Source organism: Salvia splendens, chromosome 19 (genome assembly GCF_004379255.2).
Source record: "Salvia splendens isolate huo1 chromosome 19, SspV2, whole genome shotgun sequence".
NCBI lineage: Eukaryota > Viridiplantae > Streptophyta > Magnoliopsida > Lamiales > Lamiaceae > Salvia > Salvia splendens.
Window position 1 is genome coordinate 25,203,364 of NC_056050.1, and position 18,086 is coordinate 25,221,449.

General features: G+C 35.8%; 3 protein-coding genes across 8 annotated transcripts; all 3 read left to right on the top strand.

Annotated features, from left to right (window-relative positions):
* The first annotated feature begins 1,867 nt into the window (after positions 1-1,867).
* Positions 1,868-6,876, top strand: LOC121780041 (probable sulfate transporter 3.3). Its single transcript, XM_042177565.1, has 12 exons — positions 1,868-2,319; positions 2,858-3,065; positions 3,227-3,398; positions 4,044-4,109; positions 4,970-5,083; positions 5,210-5,326; positions 5,407-5,533; positions 5,612-5,898; positions 5,987-6,177; positions 6,253-6,341; positions 6,409-6,485; positions 6,576-6,876. The coding sequence occupies exons 1-12, from the start codon at positions 1,983-1,985 to the stop codon at positions 6,732-6,734; spliced, it is 1,944 nt and encodes a 647-aa protein (XP_042033499.1). The 5' UTR covers positions 1,868-1,982; the 3' UTR covers positions 6,735-6,876.
* A 1,496-nt stretch (positions 6,877-8,372) lies between these two features.
* Positions 8,373-10,638, top strand: LOC121778306 (nudix hydrolase 25-like). Its single transcript, XM_042175635.1, has 5 exons — positions 8,373-8,587; positions 9,115-9,165; positions 9,419-9,511; positions 9,740-9,834; positions 10,223-10,638. Exons 1-5 carry the CDS (start codon positions 8,522-8,524, stop codon positions 10,434-10,436), a joined length of 519 nt encoding a protein of 172 aa, XP_042031569.1. The 5' UTR covers positions 8,373-8,521; the 3' UTR covers positions 10,437-10,638.
* Positions 10,639-12,583: 1,945 nt separating this feature from the next.
* Positions 12,584-17,112, top strand: LOC121779730 (mitogen-activated protein kinase 9-like). 6 transcript variants are annotated; one of them, XM_042177125.1, is made up of 13 exons: positions 12,585-12,991; positions 13,513-13,634; positions 13,941-14,029; positions 14,290-14,698; positions 14,780-14,907; positions 14,994-15,053; positions 15,221-15,370; positions 15,490-15,645; positions 15,729-15,866; positions 15,949-16,022; positions 16,295-16,393; positions 16,481-16,743; positions 16,830-17,112. In XM_042177125.1, the coding sequence occupies exons 4-12, from the start codon at positions 14,293-14,295 to the stop codon at positions 16,740-16,742; spliced, it is 1,473 nt and encodes a 490-aa protein (XP_042033059.1). In that variant the 5' UTR covers positions 12,585-12,991; positions 13,513-13,634; positions 13,941-14,029; positions 14,290-14,292; the 3' UTR covers position 16,743; positions 16,830-17,112. The 6 variants fall into 6 exon arrangements, with proteins under 6 accessions (XP_042033056.1, XP_042033059.1, XP_042033060.1 ...); XM_042177126.1 differs by lacking the exon at positions 12,585-12,991 and adding an exon at positions 13,007-13,439; XM_042177122.1 differs by lacking the exon at positions 13,941-14,029 and having other exon boundaries at positions 12,584-12,991.
* The last annotated feature ends 974 nt before the right edge of the window (positions 17,113-18,086 follow it).

The window sequence follows — 18,086 nt, forward strand, 5'->3', positions numbered from 1 at the left end:
TTTTTCTTTTTTTAAGAAGAAAAATGATATTCCATCTGTCCGTTGAGTCATATTCTTATTTCACCTCAAAATATTTCTACTTACTAGACTTTTTTTTTATAAGTAGAAAGGATGTTAATCAAATAAAATATGTATGTTTGGTCATTGATTCTTTCCTATGTGAGAAAAATATTTAACTTGCAATCTTCTCTCTCGTAGAGTCCGTTGAATATATTAGCAACATTCAAAATTAAGGTCAAGTTACTGTCCCATAAAATTTCTAAAATTTTGCCTAATTAGAGCATATATTCATCGAATGCTGAAAACAATAGTAATGCACCGTCCAATAAACTATAGCAGCAAATCAATCCAAAATCATGCCAAATTATTTGCAGGGAATATTATTTGGTAAGGCACGTGAACAAATTAATTATTGCTTAATTACAAAACAATCACACACACATAGTGACACTCTCTCTCTCTCTCTCTCTCTCTCTCTCTCTATATATATATATATATATATATATATATATATATATATTATCTTCCACATATGGATACGATTCTGATTTCTGCACATCATAAAAAAGTAATCTTTTGTTACGTACAATAAATCCCTTGAAAATCAAACAGATGAAAATCGTAAATAATCGGATGAGGCGAGGCATAGTAGCCAAAATCGTTAATAATTGTATGAAAATCGTAGTAAATAATTAGATTGTTTCATTTTGATCAATATTGTTTTATGTCTACGTTATTGTATCAGATTAATTTAGAGTATTGATATATTTATAATTTATCGGAATAATAATTAGTTTTTCTATTCTGAGTAAAAGCGTGATGATGATAATTGTTTGGTGGAAAAAGCTCCAATTTAATTTCAATAATTGAAATGAGATAAGTCGATTTAGCTTATAATTACATATTCATGACCAATGCGTCCCATCAATATTGACGCAGTACTAACTTATGTCTATTTTTTAACCGTGTATAGTAATTTGGTAAGTACAGTATATACTAGTAGCATTAGGTAGCTGATTATAATCAGTCACATCGTAATTCAGCAGGGAATTGCCATTGGTATAATACTATTATGCTGTGGAGTGTATAACACTAAATAGCTAAATTGACTTGCATATTACTAAGAAATTATACTGCCATTTACTTTGTCTAACTCAACCATTAATTAATTCATACCTTATATGCTCCACATGTCACCTAAAATATGTCATTACTTTCGTCTACAATCAAAACTTGTATTTATTTTTTTTCCATCCATAAAAATGGTAATTTTCCATAAACAAAATGTGATATTTTTATAGGACGTACGGTAAAAGAAAGTGTATATGTCCATGAAATAATGTCAACATTTGTCATTTTGGATAAGTCTACATTTGTTTTTTTTAACAACTTTTGGTAAGTGTACCGACTTTCCGCTAACTCATTATACTCATATTCTATTATCAAATACCACTAATTTTTTCATCCACATTCCATCACATTTATTAAAACATGTACCTAATTAAAATCAGACATTAAATCTTGCACAAAAGTACTCCATTCGTCCGCCATTAGGAGTCCCATTTGAGTTCGACACGGGTTTTATATATGAGTTTTTTAATAAAATGTGAGTGGAATAAGTTAGTGGAAAGTGATGTGTATCTACCATTTATAGTAAAAGTGAATCGGGACTCCTAATGGCGGACGGAGGGAGTATTACATACTACCTCAGTCCCCCCAAAATATAAACTTTTGAAATGACACATATTCTAATGCAAAATAGGTAAAATAAGAGAGAGATAGTAAGAACAATATGTTAGTGGAAAATGAGTCTAACCTAATATGTATTTCCCTGTCTATTCCCTCTCTATATAGAAGCAAAGCATGCACTGACACAGAGTCACAGTTCTCATCCATGCAAATTGTAGAAAACTCTCTTTCTTCATTTTATACATAGCCAAGTTGGGAGGGTAGTTTTGTACACTAGCTAATATTAAACCAACATGGAACCAAACCCCTCTTCCATCGAAATCCCCATGGCCACGGAGCTCCACCGCGTGGCGCCACCGCCCCCCCGCACCACCCTCGACAAGGTGAGGAGCCGCCTCAAGGAGACCTTCTTCTCCGACGACCCCCTCCGCCAATTCAAGGGCCAGTCCTCCCGGAATCAGCTCATCCTCGGCGCCCAATACGTCTTCCCCATCCTCGAGTGGGGCCCCAAGTACAGCCTCCACCTCCTCAAATCCGACGTCGTCTCCGGCCTCACCATCGCCAGCCTCGCCATCCCCCAGGGCATCAGCTACGCCAAGCTCGCCAATCTCCCCCCGATCGTTGGACTTTGTCAGTACTTTCCTCCTTTCTTTCTTTAAAGTCGAGTCAGAAAATACCATGAATTACTTAAAAAAAAGGTATCTGGTCAATATCATTTGCACTATTTTTAGACATTTTTGCACCGGAGGGCAAAAATGTCTAAAAATATTGCAAAAGTACATCAAGTGCAATAAAGTCTTTCATTAGATGGTATTCCAAATATGCAAATGACATTCACCATGTACATTTTTTTTAGTTCACTCTTTTCCATTTTGTAATTTGGTTCGATTATTATGAAATTGCAAATTTTCCATGGTTAAAAAGGTTTCGTTTCATTCCTCCCTTGTTCATATGAAATTACAATTGTAGGACTTTGGTAGTACTTTCCTCCTTTCTTTAGAGTCGAGTCGGAAAATACCACGATTTTCTCATTTAGTAATCTAAGTTTGATTATTATGAAATTACAATTCTACCCCTGGTTAAAGTAAAAATAAATAAATAAAAAGCTTCATTCATCTCATGCGTGTGCATGCATTCATGAGTTCTAGGGGTTTGGTGTGATTTGCAGATTCAAGCTTTGTGCCGCCATTGATATATGCTGTTCTTGGGAGCTCAAGGGATCTAGCGGTGGGCCCAGTTTCGATTGCTTCGTTGATCATGGGAGATATGTTGAGAAGAGAAGTTTCACCATCTCAAGACCCCATTTTGTTTCTTCAACTTGCATTCTCTTCTACTTTTTTTGCTGGACTTTTTCAGGCTTCTTTGGGATTTTTAAGGTGGGATTGATTGTCTTCTCTTACAACATTAAATTAAATTCAACTACATGAATAAGTGCAGCTCAGTCATTAATATGCTTCTGGTGAAAGAAACAGACAAAATTAATTCAACTACATAAATAAATGACATTTTTTTCTTTTTTCTTTTTTCCTTTTTGCAGGCTTGGATTTATCATCGATTTTCTATCGAAAGCAACTCTGATTGGATTTATGGCGGGAGCTGCCATTATTGTCTCCCTTCAGCAGCTCAAGAGCCTTCTTGGAATCAAGAATTTCACCAAGAAAATGGGCATAGTTCCTGTCATGAGCTCTGTGTTTCACAACATACATGAGGTTAACTTTTATTTGAAAGTTATAGTATTTTGTAGTATGAAATTTAAGCTATTGAACTTTTATTTTGTGGAGTATATAAGTTACTAAACTATAAGAAAATATATTTTTTGCTTAAAAGTTAGAATAGATTGATTAAGTGAACCAAGTAGTCGTCAGTCAATGTTCTCATGCCTATGAAAGTTGATATGTTTTCCTTTACTAATAAACAAACGTAACAAAACAAATTAAAGGGTGTAAAGAAAATTTTGCACATGTTGGCACGTCATTTTGTCTCAAATACTAGTATCATATTTTTGTTCCTGTCTGGAATATTATTCGCTCTGTCTCACCTTAGTTGGGTCGTTTCTTTTACGCACGAGATTTAATAAAATTGTTCTATTCAATAAGTTAAACAGATGTAAAATAATAAAGTAGATAAGTGAATAAAGAATAAAATAAATAAATGAAGAGGTAGTAAAACATAAGAGATGATAAAATAAGAGAATTAAGTGTGTTAACTTTTTGTGGAAAATGGCTGAACTACATTGAGACGATCAAAAGATGAATACGACTCAAATCTCAATAGCACGATGGGGCTACGAGAGAAATTTGTATCATTTTCTTACTAGTTTGAACTCATTTTTGTGGTTTTGATTTTGGTTGCAGTGGTCATGGCAAACTATATTAATGGGATTTTGCTTCCTAGTCTTGCTGCTTATGGCAAGACATATTGTGAGTATAATATCTCTTTTTCTCTCTCCATTATGAATTTTTTTCTTCTTCTTGTGACTTTGGATAATATATTAAAGAGGGTGGAGGATGTGGTAACTGAATAAAAATAATGAGTTTTGTAGATTAGATGTGAGAGTGAAAAAGGAAAGCTATGTCAAAAGGTGTAGACCTTTAATTTTGGACTATATATAGCTTTTAGAAATCGCTTTTTTCAGATATAATTGTAAGTCATTTGTCCAAGCAATGAAGGCCATTAAATAAGTTAGGAATATTTTTGTTTTATCATATGTCGTTTTGTATACAGTCTAGTCTAATCCTAGTCTCTAATAAAGTGAGCAAACCTACAAAACAGAATTATCTCTAATCAATCATTGTAAACAGTCACTTGACCTAGTTGTGAAAATATTTAATGTTTGTTTAATAAAATATTTGGTATCTAAACTAAACCCTTATGTATTTTTGGAATTTATGGAGTTTTAAAATTATAGGAATAATAATATTTGAATTTTGGAATTTATTGAGTTTTAAAATTATAGGAATAATAATATTTGAATTACAGAGTTTGGTCAAATTATGATTAGTTCCATACCAAATATCAAATTATGAAGTTTTAATATTTCTCAATTGTCACACATGCATGTACCAAATGAGCGTTGTTTAATTATAATAAGAAAAAAAACATAAAAAGGTATACTTAATGAAACAATATTGCTTTGAGCATTACCAAAATACATCATTTTGTACACGGATCAGACAATAGAGAATATTTCAAATTTTGTTATTTAATATTTCGTTTTCTCATGATATAAATTACTATTATCTCGAAATTATACAATAAGTGACGGTGATTGATTATGCAGAGCATGAGGAAACCTAAACTATTTTGGGTGTCAGCTGGAGCCCCTCTAGTCTCTGTAATAATTGCAACATTGCTGGTTTTTGCAATGAAAGCTCAAAGCCATGGCATCACTATAGTAAGTATTCATCCACATTTTACATTTTATTTAAATAAAATAAAAACCTCGAATTCGCGATATAGGTTCAGTACAAGTGACCTATTATACGTTCCTCGTTACACGAATCAATCGTTTGCTTTGTAGATTGGGAAGCTCCAAGAAGGACTGAATCCGCCTTCGTGGAACATGTTGCGTTTACACGGTAGCTACTTGTCCCTCGTGGCAAAAACCGGCCTTGTCACAGGCATCATATCACTCACAGTAAGTGCCATGTTGTTATAATTTATACTAGTAACTTTCAATATTAAAAATCAAATCTTGAAATGGGAGTGTGAAAACAGGAAGGAATTGCAGTTGGGAGAACTTTTGCAGCATTGAAGAATTACCAAGTTGATGGAAACAAAGAAATGATTGCTATTGGATTGATGAACATTGTTGGCTCCTCCACTTCTTGCTATGTCACAACAGGTAATTACTTCAATTAAATCCAATTTAGTTCAATCATCTTCAACTTGTACTAATTCATCAATCCAACATTTCCAATAGGTGCATTTTCGAGATCAGCAGTGAACCACAACGCGGGCTGCAAGAGCGCGGTGTCTAACATTGTAATGGCAGTGACAGTGATGGTGACACTCCTCTTCCTGATGCCACTCTTCCAGTACACTCCCAATGTCATCTTGGGGGCCATCATCGTCACGGCTGTCATAGGCCTAATAGACGTCCCGGCTGCCTGTGAGATATGGAGGATCGACAAATTCGACTTCCTAGTCATGCTCTGTGCCTTCTTCGGTGTCCTCTTCATCTCTGTTGAGCAAGGCCTTGCCATAGCAGTTACTACTCAACTCTCTCACAATCATCATATAACTTTGTGAAAATTAACCAAATTACAAAAAAAAGTAGTAACATATGTATGTGTAGGTTGGATTGTCTATCTTCAAGATTCTGATGCAGATCACAAGGCCCAAAACAATGATGCTGGGGAACATACCGGGAACCGATATATACCGCGATCTTCAGCATTATAAAGAGGCTGTCAACGTCCCCGGCTTCTTGATTCTCAGCATTGATGCTCCTATAAATTTTGCCAACACAACTTACCTTAAAGAAAGGTTGCCTTTAACTCAAATTCAAATGATCAAACATTTCATGACAAAAACACATCACATTTCACCATCATTTCTCAGGATCACAAGATGGATTCAAGACTATGATGCAGAAAATGATGACACCAAAAACAAATCCCAACTCAAATATGTGATTCTTGATTTATCAGGTCAGTTTTGATCACAATTTTTAATCATCTTCTTCACTTGCTTAGCCACTCTTTCCTCCTCTTTCAGCTGTGAGTGCATTGGACACAAATGGGGTCTCATTTTTCAAGGATTTGAGGATGGCATTGGACAAGAAAAACTTGGAGGTGAGCTACATTTTTGTGTCCATTCATCATTGTAATTTGATATGATTTTAGTATAATTTTTGTGTAACTTTTGCTTCTTCTTGTACACAGCTTGTGTTGGTGAATCCATTAGGGGAGGTGATGGAGAAACTCCAGAGATCCGACGAGACGAAAGAGTTGACGAGGCCTGATGGTCTGTTCTTGACAGTTGGGGAAGCAGTAGGTTCCCTTCTTTTATCAACCAAGAGCAATTCATCCAATTGTGTATGATTGTATCATGAATCTTGAGAGGCCAATGCATTATAAATCTCTTCCTTTCCTTTGTTTTTCAATGTAGCATTTATGTTGTCATCTTCTCTTATTGAAGGCAGAATTCCACAGCCGACTTGTCAAAAGTTGGGCTCTTTACCTATCTATATATGTTAATGAATTAAAAAGATTACTCTTTTAATCACATCATAGTACAAAATAAAAAGATTCACCTTTAATTTACACACAATGTTTCATAGTAAAATGTTTTGATACATGGGCTAAGCCCAAATTAAGTTGGGCCAAGAGGCCCAAATTCAGTCCCTTGGAAAAAGGTTTTTTCATATTTCTTGGGAATTTTTTGAATTAGAAGATAAGTATTTCAATATCTTGATGAGAAATAATCTTAAAAACATACTGATGTTCAATTCAAAATTGGGTTCTACTTGTATGGAGAAATAGATTATTTTATAAAAATAGTGGAGCTTTATCTCAAAAAAATGTCAAAGGAGAAAAAAGATGACTCTTCAGATATGGCCCCTGAAGAAGACTATCATAACTTTTTACTTTTATACATTTCTATTAAACAAAATATACTAATAACCTTATCATAAGTAATTAATACTAATAAATTACAATGCAACTGAACAGAAATTCCATGAATATAAAGATTCTTCATTCCATTAACTTTTCAAATGTCAACGCCACCCTTTTCCCCCACCACCACTTTTCACCTTTATTTATTCCACTTCAAACCAAATCTTTAAATATACCAATATATTCAACGGCAACTTGCAATTTTAATTAGAGTATTGAAATTTTATTCTTTTAATCCTTTTCATTTTCTCCATCACAATTTTATGTTGATATTCAATATCTATAAAACCCATAGGAAATGTGAGATTCCCACCAAACTATTTATAGTATTAAAATACAAAAACATTATATATAAAAAGTGACTATAAATAAGAATCATAGTATCAATTTTTTGAGGGGAAACGGCTCTTGAAATTTAATATTAACAGTGGGAATGAATGGTTGAAAATCAGCAATTATGAAGTAGACCTAATGTATGAGAGATAGGATAAGATTAGATTATATTGGATGTTCATCACCATATCTTTCTTCCACTAAATTAGTAGTAATAATAATATTGAAGTTAATTACTACCTCTGAAAATTTATCTCAGTTTTTCATTTTCATCCGTCCCTCAAAATTTGTCTCATTTCACTTTTTACCATTTTTGTAGTGGACCTCATATTCCACCAACTCATTCATACTCACATTTTATTATAAAAGTAATATATAAAAGTAGGTCTCATAATCTACTAATTTTTCCAATTCACTTTTCATTACATTTCTTAAAACTCGTGCCGGGTCAATGTGGGATAAATTTTTGGGATTAAATAAAAAACTTTCAAGAATTGGATGCGCACGAAAAAGTCTTCTGATCTCAACGCACTCCACGTCATCATCAGCTCATTCTTACACATTCAAAACAGTGGAAAAGAGGGTGTTTGACTTTCTGCTAAAGTGATATTCTGATAGTGATCTGTATTTTTCCAGAGATTCTCTCTCTCAAATTTGGAGACAGAGGCAAGAATTAAAATTAAGAGGGGCAAAATCACGTATAAGTAAATAATTAAATAATTGAGCAGGGGAATTTAAGAAGGAATTTAAACAAATATACAAATTTGAAGAAATATTAGTATATATACAAATTTTTGAGGAGGGGCAAATGCCCCACCAAAGGCCCATGTGGCTACGCCCCTGGACACAGGTGAAATTCAGCTAAGGAGAGAGAAACAATGGAGGGTCTGCCCTCTGGCTATCGCCCTAACGTTGGAGTTTGTCTCATCAATGATGATAATATGGTAAGTAGAAAAGGGCTAAAGAAGAAAAACACAATCTTTGTTGCTGTCATGGGAAAAAAATGCGTTCTTGATTTAGTTTTGGTGTTGGTGTCTGTGCAGTTTTTGAGTGATTTGATAATGGGTGGTTGGTTTTCAGTTTGTTTTGTTGTTTCATGTCATCAAAATGCAATCTTTTTATCCTGTTTGATTTGGAATAATGAGGGTGTGGAGAGATTTCTTGTGATTTTCATTTGATAGCTCAAAAGATGAAATAGTTTTCAATGGTTGGAAGCTCTTTTGCTAACAATTTGAGGGAAAAATTGTTTGTTTTTGTGGTTGACTGGTTGTGATAGTTTCTGAAGTTATTTGATTTATCCCAAAACCCTCTTATAGTAGGGGTTTTATATGATTTTATATGCTTTTTGGAGTATTTTCTTTCTCTTACTCATGATTTTTATTTAGGCCCATGTTTAATAGGAAATCCCCTTTTAACATTTTGTAAATACAAACTCAAATTGATATCTAAATGAATATCTAATTATTTTCAGGTGTTTGTGGCTTCTAGACTTAATGTTCCTGGAGCATGGCAGATGCCTCAGGTAAAGCCACAGTTAGTTTGAACTTTAAAATAGAGCATTATTTGTGACTGCTTTTGTTTTTTCACTTAAATTTCAATTTAACGATAGTTGCTATAATCTTTCACTGAGAGTGTCAGCTTGTTTCTGTTTGTTGAGCTTGCTTGTGTGGAAGGCACCAGTAGTCGAATTATATGACTAAAATCTCTTCGAAATACATTGATTTGTTATCTGAATATGCATTATCAATTGAAGAATTTGTGCATAACTTTCATAGGGTGGTATTGAAGAAGGAGAGGAACCGAGGTCCGCAGCAATCAGAGAATTGAGGGAAGAAACTGGAGTCGTGTCTGCTGAAGTAGTAGACGAGGTTTGTTAGAGTCGATGTCATGTTACTGTGATGTTTGCTTCGATTATTGAATGTTTCTGCAAGTTTTTTTTCCAAGTTGTGAGTTGAAGGCCTATTAGTAGCGTGTCTTTCGTTCATTCTCAATATGCGATAACTATTGAAGAAACGAGCTACTGAAGCTAATTCTTGGCTTAAAAAGTGTGAACAAGTTTGTTGCTCGTTTCTCAAGTCTTGTGAATGAATCATCAGGTTCCAGAATGGCTAACGTATGACTTCCCTCCGGCTGTAAAGTCAAAAGTGAATCGACTATGGGGTGGAGAATGGCACGGACAGGCACAAAAATGGTAAGTTCACGACTCGTTGCATTTGGTTAACAAGTGTAGTATCTCCCAATTTGTTTATGTCTGGTTTTGTGGAGTTCAAACGTTGAAGAGTCGATTTTGGGATGGTTTGTTCTACTTAAACAAGCACGTCTCGTTTAGATTTCACGCACCAACAAACAAGAAATCTTGATTTTCTGAGTTCTTATTGATGCAAAACGGCCTAGGCTATGTTTAGTTATGTGGTGTCACTAATGAGATGTCTATCTGCACGAAAAAGTTACCTCGTCTCGTTGCAAATTTGGAGCACTAGCGTGCGACTGAATGATATGTTATCACTATGGTGATATAGTGTACATCCTCACCAATGACTTAGTTGATAAAAGTTACCTCGTCTCGTTGTAATGGACAGGTTTCTGATGAGATTCACAGCGGAAGAGAGTGAGATCAATTTAGCAAATGGTGATACAGATCCAGAATTCTCAGAATGGAAATGGGCTACACCCGAGGACGTCGTTGAGCAGGCAGTCGACTACAAGAGGCCGACGTACGAGGAAGTTGTGAAACATTTCCTGCCTTATTTCACTGCTGGAAAAGCTACAAAATGCTACTCAAGTAAATGGTGAAAATTACACTTGTCTGTTTTGCACCTTATTTTCCTCTTCTTTTTTCTTGTGGCTGTTGTTGTTGTTGTTGTTTGTATTTAAATTTGTTATAATTATTACAGCATGGACTCATTGTAAATGTATATGGGGCATCAACTTCCAGATTAGGCTGCTGTTTGGTTTCTAAGAAAAATGATTCCTCAATAAACTACTATTGTTTTTATGTGTTTCATATAATTAGATTTATGCTCTCTACTTGTGTTTTCATGTGCTGCAAAATGGATTTTTTGTTAGTGGGTTATTGTCAAAAAGTCTCCATTGGCCAACCCAAAAATTTAATTAGTTTTAACTAATTGAGTTATTAAGAGTTTATAGTGTTTTATTTATCATCTATTCAATTATGAAAGAGCATTCTTAACTCATACCTCAGACCAGGCCATAATTTTGTCACATCATTATTTTCTTCAAATTCTGATATACCACTCTAGTAATTCCACACCACAACTTGATTTTTGTAGTTTCATGCTTTTCATCATCCAATTTTAATTATTACTATTTATAAAATTAAATTAACTAACTCAAAATTACATTAATTAAATATCAAATATTACATAGTTAAATGTTTTCTAAAATTACATTATTTAAATAGATATCCCTATCTATTCTTGAAAATCTGAAATCGCTAGTGCTGAAATGCGCCATCGCTTCATCTTCATCTAAATCGCTCTCCCTCCAACACACCACCTTCGTCAAGAAGCGCTTTCAAGAATCAGTCCCCACTATCCACACTCCTGATCAATGGGTACTACTTTGCTTCCCCATTTTCTACAAATCTTGTTTCAATCATGCATTTTGATGATGATGATGATGGTTAATTAATTATGATGTTACTATGAATTAATTGCATGTGCATTTTTTTAAATGTATTTATTGGGTAATTGCAACATGAAATTATGTATATTTTGTGTAGATGATTGAGGATGCAATAAAGAAGTTGAAAGAGGAAGGGGGTTGTTGTGATGAGGGGGGAATAAGTAGGTTTATTTTGAAGGAACATAAGGATTTGGCTTGGGCTCATGATGCTTTCCTTAACCACCATTTGAATAGGCTTTCTATAAATGGCACCATTACTAAGAACTATGATGGTTGGTACGAGCAGAGGATTGCTCGTACGACCAGCCTTAGCCCCACCGCTAGTTCTAGTCCAACGTGTGACACTTCCGACTCTAGCTGGAGTTCCGAACTCAAGAGGAGAGGAACGAACAAGTGTAATCGCGGGAAAAGGAGCCAAGGAAGTATAGCTCGTCCCAAGGTGAAACGGGGTGGAGAACGTGCTTGTGCTACGGGACGTGATGATCCTTGCAAGGAGGAACTTTGCACTTAAAAGTGACATATTTCATAAAATAAAAATATTAATCTCTTTACTTTATTCACTCCACTTAATAAATAAATAACTTATTAAAATTCAAAACAGGAAACCTTTAGCTTTTTGGCGACCTAGGGAGTAAAAATGATGTATTTGCTTGTAATTAATTCAAATTTTAATTTTATATACTAATTTTAAAATTTATTTGTAAATTACCAATCTATTAATTTATTATATTTTGCAACAAATCAAGATTTTAGCTTTAATATAAATTTATATAAATTATAATTTTAAAAATAAAATTATACATTTTCAAAAAATATTAAAAAACGTAAAATTGTTTTGATTGATGATGATAAAAGCTAAGTAGTCATCAAACTCTATGTCTCAAAATTCTGAATGATCGTATATTATTACTTCCTATGTTTTCCGTTCTATAATAGAGGAGTCATTTCCTTTTCTACACATTGTTTTCTCTTACTTTACTTAATCTTACTTTGTTCTATTTAATTTCATTTTTTTATATTTTTTATTTTTTACTTTATTCTTTTTTTAATTAATTCATTTAACATAATTCAAAAATAAAACATCTCCACTTATTGTAGTATAATGGAGGAAGTAGTTGAATATTTAAAGCAAAACCCCAATTTATTAGCTCCTAAACATTGAATAAAACGAAATCAAACAGTAATCATCAAAACCTCAAACATGCATCGACCATTTTGCGTGTAAAGAAACAGGATAGCTAAACCCAATCACATCTGTTTGAAAGAAAATAAAAATTCTGCAATTTGGTTGCGTAGATTGTCTGTCATATGATCAAGTCATATATCCAAATTCGCCGCCGTTTCAATCTTCACGCAATCCACCGACGAAAAGTAAAGCTCACCACTTGCCGCCAAACACACACGCACCCACACGGGTGTGTGCGTTTTTCCGGAGTGAATTTCACGCGCACGAGATAGATAAGGCTCGCAATTCAAAGCATGATTTCATTATTATTTTATATTTGATTAACTGAGTTTTGTCCTTTTCCACGGCCGAATGGACGCGGGGGAGGTTGTATGTACATTGAATTTCTTGGCCATTTTCTTCATTGACGGTTTCCTTTCACCAGCTCTTACCTAATTGGCTCTATTTAATCATTTCTCAATTCCCCAATCCTGGGCTTCTTTTTTATCAACTTCACAAATTGGGGTGAATTTTATTGGTAATTGGTTGATTGATATCTCCATCTCTTTCACTCGCTCTAGTTGATTCCAGTTCACACACAATTTGTGGAAGGCGCTTCATTTTCTTTTATATGGACCTCAAATTTTTTTTATTATTTTTTTTGTGTTGTAGATCACAATTTCGACTGGTTGGGGGGAAAAAATCAAATCTTGAATTAGTTTAACTGCGACATGTGTTTAATCGTATACTGTATAAATTAAATAGCCATTATATTTTATATGGACCTCGAATATTGGCATTTCTTGTGTTGTAGTAGATCTCAATTTCGACTGGTTGGGGGAAAAAATCAAATCTTGAATTAGTTTAACTGCGACGTGTGTTTAATTGTAGTAGTATAAATTAAAGAGCCCCACCGCTCTGTAGCTGAGAAAGCATAATTTTTCACATGGTGTATCTTATCTCTGATATTATATACTCCTAATAAGGTATTCAAATTTGCCCTTTCAATTGCATTTAATAACTGTATTTCCTAAGATGTCAACTCATTTTTATGTGTAGGTTGTATAAATATAAGTATCCTACTTGAATGGAATTGTGATTGCCTGTGAATTTGAGCTGCCATTCTCCGGAAGGAAACCTCATTATCTCTCTTATTCTCCTCTTGGAAACTAATGATTCAGGTAAGTATGTGTGATTGCAGATCTGGTTTTTGTGTTCCAAAAGAAATTTAAAAAAATTCTGGTAATTTTATCTTTCATGATTCAATCAATAGCCCGTTGTGTTATGATTAGGATCTTGCTTAGCCATCTGAGAAAAGAGATTTTTTTAAATCTTTGTTTTTGTGGGTGTGTGATTCCCCCCCTTTGAAGTTTGGGGTTATTTTGAATTTTGTGTAGCACAAATAGGGGAGTTTGTTTTTTTAATGTTTTGATGTATAATTACATTTTATGAAATTATATCGTTCACTTCTTTGGAGTTGGATGTAGGGAATGCTGTATTGGCTGCAAGTTAATATGATTATTTGTGATGTCCTTTGCAATGATTATGGCCTCTGTCTTCGCTCAAGAGCTCAACAGTATAAACTTGCTCTCTCATCTTCTTGAATTCTGCTGATAGTGTAAACTTTTTGCAAGTCTAGGATGAATGAACGCAACCAACCTTATTAAACTTTAAATTATAAATTATACTACTGATAATTGTAGTCAATTTATTTTTTGGGTATTGTCACAACATCACTACAATTTCTGTTCATTTGATAAAGTTCTTATTATTCTCCCATTTGAATTTGTCATGTATGTTATAGTAAGTGCCTGATGTTTGTTTTTGGCTTGTCAGAACATGCCTTTCAAGGACTTCTTCACCGAGTATGGTGAAGCGAATTTGTACGAAATCCAAGAGGTTGTTGGTAAGGGAAGTTACGGTGTTGTGGCCGCTGCAGTCGATACCCACACTGGAGAAAAGGTGGCTATAAAGAAGATAAATGACATTTTTGAGCATGTCTGTGAAGCTACTCGCATTCTTAGGGAGATCAAGCTCCTCAGGCTGCTTCGGCACCCGGACATTGTTGAGATTAAGCATATCATGTTGCCTCCGTGTCGGAGAGAATTCAAGGATATATATGTCGTTTTTGAGTTGATGGAAACAGATCTTCATCATGTTATCAAGACAAATGATGACCTTACTCCTGGGCATCATCAATTCTTTTTGTATCAGTTGCTTCGAGCTTTAAAATATATCCATTCGGGTAGGCGTTTTATCTACTTAAGTTCCTTCAGTTCGTTGCACTTCTGCAGTCAATAATAAATCCGTTTTTTATTTTCGACAGCAAACGTTTTCCACCGGGATTTGAAGCCCAAAAACATCCTTGCTAACGCTGACTGCAAGTTGAAGATATGCGACTTTGGGCTAGCTCGTGCATCATTTGGTGATGCCCCATCTGCTGTTTTCTGGACTGTAAGTAATTATGCTGTGATTTCATGGAGGTCAAGATTATTTAATTATTAATATTTTAATTTTGTTGAAATGTTGTTTATCTGAAGGATTATGTGGCTACCCGGTGGTATCGTGCTCCTGAACTTTGTGGTTCTTTCTTTTCCAAAGTAAGTTCCCGTGTCTGGAAATTACTTTGTGCTGTCTATGAAAATCTCTCTATAAAGTGATTGTGTAGACTAGTTACTGAATTACAAGAAAGGTTAATTCATTGAAAGCATACAAGATGTTGAGATATCCGTGTGTTCGATTTCCTTAATGTTGTTTCCTATTACAGTATACCCCGGCTATTGATATCTGGAGCATAGGATGCATATTTGCAGAAATGATAACTGGAAAACCATTGTTTCCTGGGAAGAACGTAGTCCACCAGTTGGAACTCATAACCGATCTTCTTGGCACACCTTCTACTGAAGCCATCTCGAGGGTTTGTTCCTTCGTCATGACTAAACTTCTCTCTTTGCTTGAAAAATGAAATCATGGTAGACAAATTGAAATTGACAAAACTTATCATTTGACAAGTTGAATCCTTTTTCTCACACATAGATTCGAAATGAGAAGGCCCGGAGATTTTTGAGTGGCATGAGAAGGAAAGCACCCATACCTCTGTCGCAAAGGTTCCCAGATGTTGATCCCCTGGCTCTTCGTTTACTTCAGCGTCTAATTGCATTTGATCCCAAAGATCGTCCATCTGCTGAAGAAGTAAGTATTGCTATAATAATTTTTCATCATGAGGACGGATGTGTTTGCATTGGCATTGGTAAAAAAACACCATATTTGTACAGGCATTGTCAGATCCATATTTTTACGGGCTGGCAAATGTGGAAGAAGAACCGTCAACTCAACACATCTCAAAATTCGAGTTTGAGTTTGAAAGAAGAAAGTTGACAAAAGAAGACGTGAGGGAACTGATCTACCGCGAGGTACGAGCATTACTAGTGAAGTGTGAATGATATTGTACTTGCGTTAGCTGTTACTTACGCTGTATCTTAATTAAGCAAACAGATCTTGGAGTATCATCCCCAGATGCTCCAGGAGTACCTCCGTGGCGTGGATCAGATTCACTTTATGTATCCAAGGTCGGGCTATTAAAAGGAATCTGTGTTAACTCTGGTTTGACACAAGAGAATTCCAAGCGCTTTATCGTTCCTAATTAATTACCAGTCATATACATCTCTCTCGATTTTCTTTCTTCCTCCTGCAACGAGTCATTTCAAACGTTAAATGTTAGTATAAATTGATTTCTGTGTCCGTATGTGAAGTATATGCTGAAGTGAATGTATGATTAGGAGATCACCGTTGTGGTTACGTTAATATTATCCTCTAAACTTGAGAGTCTATGGTTTTTCAGTGGAGTCGATCAATTTAAGCAACAATTCTTCCGACTGGAGGGACAAGCCGGGAAAGCAGGCAGGCTGCCAATGAGGAGGCGCTACGCTTCCTTGCCCAGGTAAAGCGCCTTGCCTGAATATGGTGTCCATCATGTTTCGTTTAAAACCCCAATTAACGCCCTGATTTGATTTGGTGTTGGTGGCAGAGAACGCGTGTGTGGGCTCATTGACGATGAACCTGACCAAAGTGATTCCAGAAGCCGAGCAGTGGTGCCAGTTCCACGCCCCGCCCTAAGGAGTCCCAAGAATTCATTGGATATCAAAAGATCAGAAGCTCCGAACGCGAGTGCAAAAGCTAGGCCGACAAATGATCATAAGACATTGTGCTACAGCGCCCGTTGCTTGCTAAGAAGCGATAGCATCAGCGCTTCAAAATGTATCGGAGTGCAAGGAGAAGACTACCTATGAGGTTAGTGTCTTGTTATATTACTTGCTACTATACATGCCTGAGTGAAATCAGCCTTGATCATCCACACATCTTGTTTCTTCGATCAGGTGCAATCGCCTCCCGTGTCGCCTCCTTATCAACGTAGGTTCGATTATCGAGCAAACGGGGCGTAGGTTTGATAGTGACAGCGTTTCTATTATGTATAAGTTGGTTGATGAGGAGTGCAAGATTGTTAATTTATGGACGTTTTGTTATTGTTGTTACATCAACAAAGTGTGTGTATCATTTTAAATTTGTTTGGGTAATTTGCATTGTAACGATTGAACAATTCGTCTAGACATCTGATGATTGATGAGATGCTGTCATGAAATAGATTTGCACTTGTTTTTATTTCTTGGCTTTTAATCTTTATTTATGAATATAGTTTCCCTTTTAGTCTTTGATGCATGAATTCTCTCTTGTCGATGAATATCATTGATCGTCCAAAAAATAATTATCCAGAAATAATACTATGTATCGGGCAAAAATTACTACTGCCTCAATTAGTTTCATTTATAATTAAATAAGAAAAATAAGTCTGTTTACAAAAATTAGTTTCATTTGTGATCAAATAAGAAAAAAATAGATAAATAAGAGCATCCGCAATAGAGGCGAGCGCACCGGCTCGCCGATTTTTGGCGCTCGCCGGTCCGCTCGCCTAACTATTGCAGCCGGCGAGCGCCAAATCGGCGAGAATTTCGGCTAGTGCACGCCGATTTCCGGGCGCTCGCCGATCGGCTCGCCCCTATTGCAGCCTCCCGATCGGCGAGCGCAATTTTGTTTTTTTGTTTTTTTTTTTTTTTCGAAACTCTATATATAAGCGATTTAAACTTCATTTTCATTCGCACCACTTGTTTTAACGAGTACTCTCTCTATCTTAATTTATATACAAGAGCAACAACAAGAAATGGATCTCAACAACGAGCCTACTCCAGGGACGAGCGGGTCTCAAACTCCCACGGTCCCCATGGGAGGTGGATGGGGTCAGATGCCCGGGTACTACAACAACATGTACCCTTGGCAGCAAATGATGCCCGGGATGGCAGGGGATGCCGGGGGGTCCGACGATGCAGGGCGGGCCGGCGGTTCTGGGAGGGCAGGGGGTACCGGGGATGCAACCCGGGATGCCGATGATTCCGGGGTGGGCACCCGGGATGCAGATGACGCTGGGGTACCCGGGGATGCAGGGGACGCCGGGGGGGACAACGTCTATCGCCCCACACTTGATTTTGTTACTGCTTCTTCGCACACATCGACCCCTACGGCGACGCAGTTCACTAGCTTTGAGACCTTCTCCTTAGAGGAGTTGGGACTAGATCTCGGGG

Excerpts from the sequence above, each read along its gene's own strand:
- LOC121780041 (XM_042177565.1), top strand. The coding sequence starts at position 1,983 with ATGGAACCAAACCCCTCTTCCATCGAAATCCCCATGGCCACGGAGCTC. Across the intron at positions 4,110-4,969 it reads TGCTTATGGCAAGACATATT|AGCATGAGGAAACCTAAACT; the intron begins GTGAGTATAATA and ends TTGATTATGCAG. Across the intron at positions 6,342-6,408 it reads TGTGATTCTTGATTTATCAG|CTGTGAGTGCATTGGACACA; the intron begins GTCAGTTTTGAT and ends CTCCTCTTTCAG.
- LOC121778306 (XM_042175635.1), top strand. The coding sequence starts at position 8,522 with ATGGAGGGTCTGCCCTCTGGCTATCGCCCTAACGTTGGAGTTTGTCTC. Across the intron at positions 9,166-9,418 it reads GAGCATGGCAGATGCCTCAG|GGTGGTATTGAAGAAGGAGA; the intron begins GTAAAGCCACAG and ends TAACTTTCATAG. Across the intron at positions 9,835-10,222 it reads CACGGACAGGCACAAAAATG|GTTTCTGATGAGATTCACAG; the intron begins GTAAGTTCACGA and ends TGTAATGGACAG.
- LOC121779730 (XM_042177122.1), top strand. Across the intron at positions 14,699-14,779 it reads TTTAAAATATATCCATTCGG|CAAACGTTTTCCACCGGGAT; the intron begins GTAGGCGTTTTA and ends TATTTTCGACAG. Across the intron at positions 16,023-16,294 it reads ATTCACTTTATGTATCCAAG|TGGAGTCGATCAATTTAAGC; the intron begins GTCGGGCTATTA and ends ATGGTTTTTCAG.